The 12,159-nt window shown below is 40.0% G+C and overlaps 1 protein-coding gene across 1 annotated transcript in view; it reads right to left on the reverse strand.

Annotated features, from left to right (window-relative positions):
• Positions 1 to 12,159, reverse strand: part of LOC126203037 (putative ATPase N2B) — a 118,669-nt gene that overhangs the window by 67,237 nt on the left and 39,273 nt on the right. Inside the window, exon 3 of the mRNA XM_049937274.1 lies at positions 8,460 to 8,701. Within this exon, the coding sequence (XP_049793231.1) occupies positions 8,460 to 8,701 (242 nt within the window). The remainder of the gene's footprint in view (positions 1 to 8,459; positions 8,702 to 12,159) is intronic.

The following is a 12,159-nucleotide window of genomic DNA, read 5'->3' on the forward strand; positions in this document are numbered from 1 at the left end:
AAAATGAAAAAAAAAATATTTTTGTTATTGTGAAAATAACACATTTTCATTTCCGTACAAAAAAAAAATTGTCATAGATGCAAGTTTATGTTTATTTGCAAGATATTATAGGAAAAAAGATCTTTCAACAGCAATAAAGTTATTTAAATTCTGTGCAATACAACCTGCTATAGAGAATTCAGGAAAACTGTGAAAATTTGCAGTATCAGCCAGTTGAATACCACCCTTGGCAGCCAGACCTCGAAGTGTTCAACATATATGCTTTGATATCATGGAACAGAGGTCACTAAGGCTCCAGACAGAAAAGTTTGCTTTGGTATTAGAAGTCTGGATTTGTTTCACTGATAATTTTGGTAAAAGAGCCCTTATGGTGTACATCAATCTTTTGCTGCATGCTGCAGTTGGTAACTGCACAAAGAATTACGGGAAATGAACATGACAAATGATGAGTCACACATCAATAGCCAATAAGATAGCTCACTTGTAATGTTTTATGCTGCATAAATAAATTTTATGTTGACGTATGAAATATTTGTGAGAAAGACAGGGAATGCCATCACCAGCAAAAACGGTAAAATGTTTTACGGTTTGTAAATGTTATAACTCCTCATTTATATTGTAGCAATTTAAAACATGTTCTTCATTACAATCCTAATCACAATCTCAGGAATCTTGACATAATTATAATAAAAACGAAATATTTGTAAGATACAATGTTTTAAATGTTTCAATTGCAGCAATTTAAACTTGTTCTTGGCTACTGCCCTTGCCACAATTTCAGAGGTATTGACATATTCAGAAGCAAACATGATTGTGAATGTCAAAAAAGTAACATAAGAACTTGTAATGCCATGGAATATGTAAGCCAATGAAAAAGAGATTGACATACATTACAATCATACAGACATCAAAAAAAGGTTTGCAAACCCCTCAGTTCCGAGAGGTCTGGAACGTGTACAGAAAACTGGAATTGAGATCAACATAAACATCATTTCCACCATTTTTATTGCTCATAAAAACCACACATTGCGTGTTGTACCACCATAGAGGAAGACCTTCAGAGGTGGTGGTCCCGACTGCTGTACACACTGGTACCTCTAATAACCAGTAGCATGTCCCCATGCATTGATGCATGCCTGTATTTGTTGTGGCATACTATCCATGATTGGTGGGTTATGTAGTCCATAAACAGCCCTTTTCAATCTCTCCCAGGCATGTTCGATAGGGTTCATGTCTGGAAAACATGCTGGCCACGCCTGTCGAGAGATGTCGTTATCCGGAAGGAAGTCGTTCACAAGATGTGCTCGATGGGAGCGCGAATTGTCACCCATGAAAATGAATGCCTATCAGTATGCTGCCAATATGGTTGCACTATCGATGGAGGATGGCATTCACGTATCATACAGCCATTACAGTGCCTTCCATGGCCACTGGTGGCATACTTCAGCCTCACATAATGCCATCCCAAAGCATAAGGGAACCTCCACCTTGTTGGAAAGTGTGTCTAAGGCATTCAGCCAGACCACATTGCCTCCAAATACGTCTCCGATTATTGTCGGATTGAAGGCATATGCAACACTCATTGGTGAAGAGAACACGATGTCAATCTTGAGTGGTCCATTCGGCATGCTGTTGGGCCCATCTGAACCTCGCTGCATGATGCGGTGGTTGCAAAGATGGACCTCGCCATGGACGTCAGGAGTGAAGCTGGGCACCATGCAGCCTATTGCGCACAATTTGAGTCATAACACGACATCCTGTGGTTGCACTAAAAGCATTATTCAACATGGTTTCACTGTTGTCAGGGTTCCTCTAAGCCGTAATCCATAGCTAGCCGTCATCCACTTCAGTAGTAGCCCTTGGGTGGCCTGTCTCTCTCTGTATCTCCTCCATGTCCGAACAACATCGCTTTGGTTCACTCTGAGACGCCTGGACACTTCCCTTGTAGAGAGCCCTTCCTGGCACAAAGTAACAATGCAGATGCGATCAAACCACAGTATTGACCATCTAGGGATGGTTGAACTATAGACAACACGAGCCATGTACCTCTTCCTGGTGGAATGACTGGAACTGATCAGCTGTTGGACCCCTCCATCTAATAGGCGCTGCTCATGCAGGGTTGTTTACATCTTTGGGTGGGTTAAGTGACATCTCTGAACAGTCAAAGGGACTTTGTCTGTGATACAATATCCATAGTCAACGTCTATCTTCAGGAGTTCTGGGAGCCAGGGTGATGCAAAACTTCTTTTGATGTGTGTATCTAGGGTACTGAAGTGGATATCAGAAGTGCATCTACTAATGTAAATCATAAATATTAGCATATAGTGCACTGAAAATTATGTTGTAGGAAAACGACATGAAATATGGGATCGCAGAAGTGGACTGGTGTTGTTGACTGATTAGACATGATGGCAGAACCAATGAGAAAATAGTGTTTGTCAGCACATCAAGTGCATGAAATTACATGGCGACATAATCAAGTAACGACGTGCAGAATAATTTAATATAAAACACTGTTCCATAAAATTTAAACTGTAATCTTAGGTTCCAGGCTAACACTACCTTGGACGGGATGTTATGGAAATACCCCACAAAGTTTTTGAAACTGTCGTAAATGTGAGAGCTGAGACTGAACACCGAGACACTCATTCCAACACTACCTACATTTTGGGCTACAATACAGATCATCAGTCGGTCAACAAGGTCAGTTTCTCTGGGGTCACATTCGTTGGCTGCACCCACTCGAAAGCAAACTATAACCTAGATCTCGGTTATACCACCAATCAGTTTGCCACTGCATACACTTTCCTTCTGTATTACTTCACATGTATACCAAAATAGGTGCTTCTACTGCAATTAGTCTGACATACTACTTTGTAAATAACCAACTAGAGCATTACTTCAACCCCCAATTAGCAGTGTCAACTTTCCTTTAATACTAATATTTAAGTTTAGCTTAAAAACTGTTATTGTAAAGAAAATAGTAACTGAAAAAACAATAAAGAACACTAATTAAAATTTTATATTGTATTGTAAGTTTTGGAAATAACTTCCATAACGTGAAATTTAAAACTTTCCTGATGTACAGATTGTTCTGTAACATTTTGGGGGGTGGGTGGGTGGGGCGGGGCGTCAGGTGGGGGTGGGGGTTGGGGGGAGGGGGGTGGGGGACTGCCAGATGTCTGCAACTTACAGCCACAATATTTATTTGAGAAACTGGAAAATAAAGTGCTCTCACTAGAAGCTAGGGTAGTAAAAGTTGATTCAGATTCGTCACTGCGATCGTTCAATCAGGCACAGAACTTACAGAGGAACGGTGGTGTTCGCCAGACCCCATGTCCAACCGAAACTAGCAAATTTCTCTTATGTGCTTGCCATTTGCCACAATCCAGGAGGCTCATTTGGCTTATCAAAAGTCATAGATGCAGTGAACATTACAAATACCAATGAGAAGAGCAGGAACTCCATTACGGAAAGATTTTTTAGGAGGGATAACCACTATCTTTTTGTTGTTGTTGTGGTCTTCAGTCCTGAGACTGGTTTGATGCAGCTCTCCATGCTACTCTATCCTGGGCAAGCTTCTTCATCTCCCAGTACCTACTGCAGCCTACATCCTTCTGAATCTGCTTAGTGTATTCATCTCTTGGTCTCCCTCTACGATTTTTACCCTCCACACTGCCCTCCAATACTAAATTGGTGATTCCTCGATGTCTCAGAACATGTCCTACCAACCGATCCCTTCTTCTAGTCAAGTTGTGCCACAAGTTCCTCTTCTCCCCAATTCTATTCAATACGTCCTCATTAGTTATGTGATCTACCCACCTAATCTTCAGCATTCTTCTGTAGCACCACATTTCGAAAGCTTCTATTCTCTTCTTGTTTAAACTATTTATCATCCACGTTTCACTTCCATACATGGCTACACTCCATACAAATACTTTCAGAGATGACTTCCTGACACTTAAATTTATACTCGATGATAACAAATTTCTCTTCTTCAGAAACGCTTTCCTTGCCATTGCCAGTCTACATTTTATATCCTCTCTACTTCGACCATCATCAGTTATTTTGCTCCCCAAATAGCAAAACTCCTTTACTACTTTCAGTGTCTCATTTCCTAATCTAATACCCTCAGCATCACCCGACTTAATTCGACTACATTCCATTATCCTCGTTTTGCTTTTGTTGATGTTCATCTTATACCCTCCTTTCAAGACACTGTCCATTCCGTTCAACTGCTCTTCCAAGTCCTTTGCTGTCTCTGATAGAATTACAATGTCATCGGCGAACATCAGAGAACAGGATCATCAGGTGAATAACAGAAAAACTGTGGAATAGTAAGTGCATCTTGCTCACCAGATGGTAGAGTTTTGTCAGGACTGGCTCTCCCAAGGCTGTCAGTAGTTCTAATAGAATGTTATCTACTCCTGGGGCCTTGTTTCGACTCAGGTCTTTCAGTGCTCTGTCAAACTCTTCATGCAGCATCATATCTACCATTTCATCTTCATCCACATCCTCTTCCATTTCCATAATATTGTCCTCAAGTAAATCGTCCTTGTATAGACCCTCTTTTTATAATACTCAAAATAGAGAGAAGAATCATCAGAACGTGCATCAACAGATCGTACCAGAGAGATGAACACTGGAGAGTAGCTACAAATGAAACAGTCTACAAGGAAATAGAACCGGTAATGAGTACAATCAGGAAGAAACGCATTTCATTTTTCGCACATCTGATCAGAACATCAGAGAACAGGATCAGGTGAATAATAGAAAAATTGTGGAATAGTAAGTGCAACATTACGTGGATTACAGAAATCCAGGAAGATAATGGTTTGAGCTACAGATTACACTGGAAAACATAAGATACAAAACTGACAAAATCAGGAAACTCACAGACAAACAAACCAGACTGCAAACGAGAATCAATAGGCAGACAATAGGAAGGGTGATTTCCGATTAAGAAAGAAGGATGAGATCCGAGAGAATGAAGAAGTACTGGGCTGACAGGAAACTGAAAAATTCTTTGTATAAAGTTGGTTAGAGTGGTCCAATGAAGGTCATAAAATGTAAATAATAAATAATAATAATAATAATAATAATAATAATAATAATAATAATAATAATAATAATAATCAAAATATTTGAGGAAAAAAGGACTGTATTTCAAATCAAGGTCCCACATACCAGCACAAGTCACCCTGTTACGCCCTCAACCACAGGTTGGTTAGCAGTAGCTTGTCACGAATGTCTGTCCTTGGCCTTTCTCTTGACAGTATGAGTGGTGCAGCTGGTATTCTCCATGATCTGGTTGATGTACTCTAGTCTCTTGTGTTCTTCACTTCTACTGTCCTTTCAGTGATACCGTTAATGATACCATCATGCCCCAGCAGATGGCTGCCCCTTGTGAGAGAGATGGCTTCTCTTCCTACATTCTGTGGAGCACTTCTTCATTTGATGCCTTCCCTACCAATGAAATCTTGAGGATTCTGCATTAGTTCCACGCCTCAACCTATCACTTTGTGTCCACGTTTCGCTTCTGTACAGCACCACACTTTCCTGAGATATTTGTGAAAGTCTTTTACTAAGTTGATGAAGGCAATATGCATGTCTTGAGCCTTTGTTAGTCTTTTTTCAAGAGTTAATTGTAAGCTGAGTATTGCTTCTAATGTGCCTAAATCTACACACATGGCTAGCTATTCACGTGTCACAGACACCATGTCAATGAAATGAGACCAAAGTGGTTAAGTGTGACAGGTAACTTGTGCAAGTAGTCTCAGAGAATCAATAATAATGATGATGATAGGTGGAAATTCACTGTAAAGATGATCGCTGAGCCACAGACATGCACGTACAAAAGAGAATCATACTCACACAATTAAATTTTCGGCCATAGCCTTTGTCAGAAAACGAGAGCACACATAGATTCATACAGTCACTCAGAAAACTCATGCACACAACTTCTGTCTCCAGTTGCTGCGTCAACAATCTCCGAGAATCAGACCCAAACAAAACCACTCCTCAGGCCTCACTGACTCTCATCAGCAGATGAAGGCTAGTGACAAAAAATGGAGGCAGCACTGACTGCAAGCAGAAGGGAATAGTAGGAAGGGGAGAAGAAGTAAGAATGAGGGAGTAGGGAAGTGGCACACATACTCAGTTGTGCCCAGCCAGTGACGACGTATACATCTCAGTAAACAAACCATTTCATTTACTGGGGCAAAAAACGAGATTTTTCCCGTGTTTTTATCAAATTTCCCTGATTTTTCCCTCATTTTCCTGACACATTTGATATTCCCTGATTTTCAGATCTTGTGGTAACCCTGATGGAATCATCCAGGTATTTGTGTTAAGTGTTTTAGGGTAACCACAGGTTCACCAGATACGAATTTGAAGGGCCACCCACCTTCATAGCAGTCCTGAACATTAAAAATGTGCCACCTCAGTCCATAATTTTCACCAAGATCTAAGAAAATATTTATACAAAAAGAACATAAAACATGTAGATCTACTGTACAACATTTATCCCCCCCCCCCCTTCCACAACCCGTTTTGTAAATATGAAGTTTTTCAATTATGTTGGTGCGTAAGTCTGTAATGTTTTTATTTTGCATGTCGGCAGTCCAGTTTCTATGAGTTTATTTACCAAGTGTCATTTCTATTTGTAATTCACTGCTGCTATTTGATTTCACATATTATCATTTGGAGACAGTGAGTGGAGCTGTGGGCGATAGAAAATTGTGAACATTTCAGGCATGTTCTGCTGTTTGAGTTCAATAGAGGGGTGACAGCAATTGACGCAGCCAGAAACATTTGTGCCATGTATAGGGATAATGCCACTGGACAGAGTAGGCAAGAAAATGGTTTTATCATTTTCAGGAAGATTGTTTAGACTCTCCACATTCAGGAAGACCTTCGGGATTTGGTGAAGGTTGTGTAAATGCACTAATTTACAATGATCCACGTCACTGTACTCGAGAACTGGCAAATGTAATGAACTGTGATCATTCCACTATCATGCAAAATAGCGTGCAATGGGGAAGGTTTCAAAATCAGCTGTATGGAAATCGCATGCTCCAAGCCAAAATCACAAAAATCAGCAGCTAACCATATGTGCATCTCTTCCTGCTGGCTTGTGAACAACACCAATCATCCCTACCCTGTACCCTTACTGATGATGAGAAATGGTGTCTTCATGTTAACATAAGGAAAAGAGAGGAATGGTTGAGCCCAAACAAAGCAGCAACTACCTGCACAAAGGCTTGTATGCATCCACAAAAGATAATGTTATGCATCTGCTGGGTTCGTGACTGTGTGGTGTGCTATGAATTGCTTCTCTGTGGTGTAGCAATCAATGCTGACATTTATTGACAACACCTGAGAAGTCTTACAGATGCAATCCAAGAACAACAACCAGGAAGGCTGCATGAAGCAGTACTACTCCACGATAATGTCTGCCCACGTTTTGCCAGACTGAAAAAAAAAAACTATGCAGGAGTTGGGTTGGAAAGTCATTCAGCACCCAATTTTTTCACCTGATCTTGCGTCCACCCCTGTTAGCTGAGTGGTCAGCTCGACGGGATGTCATACCTAACGGCCGGGTTCAATTTCCGGCTGGGTCGAGATTTTCTCCACTCAGGGACTGGATGTTGTGTTGTCCTTATCATCATCGTTTCATTCCCATTGACACGCAAGTCGCTAGAAGTGGCGTCAACTCGAAAGACTCGCACCAGGTGAACAGTCTACCCGACGGGAGGCCCTAGCCACACAGTATTTCCAATTCACTGATCTTGTGACCTCCAATTTTCATTTTTTCTGCACTCAATCAAACAACCTTCAAGGAACTACCTTTCCATATGAAAATGCACTCTGAACATAGCTTGACAAGTTCTTCGTCTCAAAACCACGTGATCTCTACAGTCAAGGAATTGAAAAGTTACCACAGCATTGGAAGACTGTTGTAAATAGTGAAGAAGACGTTAATGATAACAAAAGTATCTGTTATGTGTATCTGTTGTGTTTATTAAACTTATGGAAAAGGGCTATGAACTTGTGCACCAACCTAATACAAAGCAGTGGTATAAGAATCAAGTAACATGACCTAAGAATGTACACTGACAAGCCAAAACACAATGACAACTTAATTAATAGTGTGGTCCATTTTTGGAACACAACACAGCAGCAATTCTATATGGCACAGATTTTACAAGTGCTTTATTGGTTTTGATAGGAATGTGGCATCAGATGCCTACAGGCAGGTCACACAATTCCCTTAAATTATGAACCAATGGTTTGCAGGCACTTAGCTGTCATATGGTAGTGTCCCAGAGTTGTTCCACCAGGTTCAGATTGGACAAATTTGACGGCCAAGACTATCATGTTCCTCAAACCACTGTAGTGTTATTATTAGCCTAATAATTTTTTAAACATGGTTATGGAATGGGAGTTTTCACACTTACACAAAGTATGTTTTTTCTTTGTCAGCAATTGATTTCAGACGATAGTCCACTCCAGAATCAAGATTTGCTATTTCACAGCGTTCTTTCAGTACACCAATGAAGGGTACAAAATTCGATCTCTGAAGACCGTTCTTGTAGAGATCATCAGGAGCTCTGTTACTTGTTGCAACAACCACTACACCATTGTTGAAAAGTTCTACAAACAGCCGCTTGAGTATCATTGCATCACCTACATCAGTAACCTGAAAATGTAATGACAGAGTTACACCAACAAATACAGATTACTTAAATAAAAGTAAGCGAAAAATATAAGTAATTTCAAAAAAAGATAACACTGATTTTAATTTTTCATACTGGAGGCTGTAAACAAATATGTGATCCCTTCCTCCCAACACCAGTTTCTCTGTGGTACGAAAATCCCCCTAGCCTCAGTTTCCACTAGACCCCTTCCCCAGGATACTAACTTCACTTATCCTGCAGCCACATCTTCCTCCTCACAGTCTCCCCCTCTGCTGTTCTAGTTGCCCCCCCCCCACCCCCAACTAACTACTCAAAGTCTTCGTGCATTAGGCAAAACTCTACCTGCATATTTTTATCCAATGCATCCTGTTGCCCTTCCATCCCAGCCACATTTCCCCAATCCAATGCATCCTGTTACCCTTCCTTCCCAACAGTCATGCACATTTCCCCAATACTCCCATCTGTTCCCCATATCCTCTGCTCCCTCACCCACTCCAACAATACTCCCACCCACCCCCCACCACCACACACAAAAAAAATCCTGCCTGGCACGTCTAGCTGCAGTGCCAGCACAATGAAATCAGATGACGCCATGAAATCAGCAGCCATAATGTTGCCCATGTAGGTGTACGTGTGTGTGTTTATTTTCTATAAGCTTTGAAAAAGGATTCATTCTAAACCTAGGGAAGTTCTCAATATTGTTTATCTGGCTTTTGAACAACAAGTACCCCTACTATTTAGTGAGTTGTTATCTTTACTCCTTAAATTATTTATATATAATTAGTTAATACCCAGAATAGGCGAACACTGAACCATTTTTCTTACTGCATAGATCACAAGCACAAATGTGGAATGGGTACAGTGATAATTAGATTATACCTTTTCATTATGTTGCTGAAGCTGGAATTTATGAGATCAGGGAAAAAGGATTTTGTAAACTATGTACTGACTCATTCAACGACCAAGTCACTTTGACTTGCATGGTCCCATGGAACCTGATAAAATAAATAAATAAATAAATAAAAATAGAGAGCCTTACTTAGCCAGCTGTTATTCACAATTTCAAGTTTCTGTGAAACTAAACATGTACAGGTAACTGTACTAAGTTTTTAATATGCTAGAAACTGCACACAATTTGTGTAAATAATACATAACTATCATTTTAATATTAATGAAATTTAAAGCATTTTAACAATTTTATAGGTGTGATCAATATTTCTTACAGGTGTGTATCATGGTGCGCTTTAATGTTAGAAGTTCTGAGACCATAGGTTCCTAAAAAGAGTCAAGCAGTATATTGCTTCCATCTAAAAGTATATCTTGAAAGAAGACCATCAACACAAAATTAGAAAAGTCCAAGCCCACACAAAGACTTACCAGCAGTCATTCTACATTCTACATGTGAACCATACACAATAGACAAGAAAGTGTGTGTGTGTGTGGGGGGGGAGTGACAAAGGTACACAAAGTACCTTCTACCACACACCATAAGGTGATTTGTAGAGGTAGATGTAGACGTGTGATAATCACACATATAATGAATAGTTTGGTGCTTCTAAATTTGCATGCAACAACATAAATGAATTGAGGTACACATTTTAAAGTAGGTGATTTGAAAGCCAATTTAAGTAACCAAAAACACTAAATCAGATACCCATATTATTGTTGTTGTGGTCTTCAGTCCAGAGACTGGTTTGATGCAGTTCCCCATGCTACTCTATCCTGTACAAACCACTTCATCTCTGAATAACTGCTGCAACCTACATCCTTCTGAATCTGCATAGTGCATTCATCTCTTTGTCTCCCTCTACAATTTTTACCATCCACGCTTCCCCCCAGAACTAAATTGGTGATCCCTTGATGCCTCAGAACATGTCCTATCAACCAATCCCTTCTTCTAGTCAAGTTGTGCCACAAAATCCTCTTCTCTTGAATTCTATTCAGTACCTCTTCATTAGCTACGTGATCTACCCATTCAGCATTGTTCTGTAGCACCACATTTCAAAAGCTTCTATTCTCTTCTTATATAAGCTGCTTATCATCCATGTTTCACTTACGTACAAGGCTACACTCCATATAAATATTTTCAGAAAAAACTTCCTGACAATTAAATCTATACTCGATGTTAAAAAATCTCTCTTCTTCAGAAATGTTTTCCTTGCCATAGCCAGTCTACATTTTATATTCTCTCTACTTCGACCATCATCAGTTATTTTGCTCCCCAAATGGCAAAACTCATTTACTACTTTAAGTGTCTCATTGTCTGATCTAATCTAATACCCTCTGCATCACCTGATTTAATTCTAATACGTTCCATTATCGCTGTTTTGCTTTTGTTGATGCTCATCTTATAATCTCCTTTCACGACAACGTCCATTCCGTTCAGCTGTTCTTCCATGTCCTTTGCTGTCTCTGACAGAATTACAATGTCGTCGGCAAACCTCAAAGTTTTCATTTCTTGTCCATAGATTTTAATTCCTACTCCAAATTTTTCTTTTGTTTCCTTTAATGCTTGCTCAATATACAGATTGAATAACATCGGGGATAGGCAACAAACCGGTCTCACTCCCTTCCCAACCACTGCTTCCCTTTCATGTCCCTCGACTCTTTATGACTGCCATCTGGTTTCTGTACAAATTGTAAATGGTCTTTCGCTCCCTGTTATTTTACCCCTGCCACATTCAGAATTTGATAGACAGTATTCCAGTCAACATTGTCAAAAGCTTTCTCTAAGTCTACAAATGCTAGAAATGTAGGTCTGCCTATTCTCAGCATGTCTTCTAAGATAAGTCATAGGGTAAGTACTGCCATGCCTGTTCCAACATTTCTATGGAATTCAAACTGATCCTCCTCAAGGGCAGCCTCGACCAGTTTTTCCATTTGTCTGTACAGAATTTGCAATAGTATTTTGTAGCCATGACTTATTAACCTGATAGTTCGGTAACTTGCACACCTGTCAATGCCTGCATTATTTGGCATTGGAAGTATTACATTTTGCTTGAAGTCTGAGGGTATTTCGCCTCTCTCATACATCTTGTTCACCAGATGGAACAGTTTTGTCATGGCTGGCTCTACCAAGGCTATCAGTAGTTCTAACATAATGTTGTATACTCTCGGGGCCTTGTTTTGGCTTAGGTCTTTTAGTGCTCTGTCAAATTCTTCACACAGTATCATCTCTCCCATTTCATCTTCATCTACATCCTCTTCCATTTCCATAATATTGCCATCAAGTACATAGCCCTTGTATAGACCTTCTATATATTCCTTCCACCTTTCTGCTTTCCCTTCTTTGCTTAGGAAGGGTTGTCCAGCTGAGCTCTTGATATTCATACAGGTGGTTCTCTTTTCTCCAAAGGTCTCTTTAATTTTCCTGTAGGCAGTATCTATCTTACCCCTAGTGATACATGCTTCTACATCCTTACATTTGCCCTCTGGCCATTCCTGCTTAGCCATTTTGCTC

This window comes from Schistocerca nitens, chromosome 9 (assembly GCF_023898315.1).
Source record: "Schistocerca nitens isolate TAMUIC-IGC-003100 chromosome 9, iqSchNite1.1, whole genome shotgun sequence".
Classification (NCBI taxonomy): Eukaryota; Metazoa; Arthropoda; class Insecta; order Orthoptera; family Acrididae; genus Schistocerca; species Schistocerca nitens.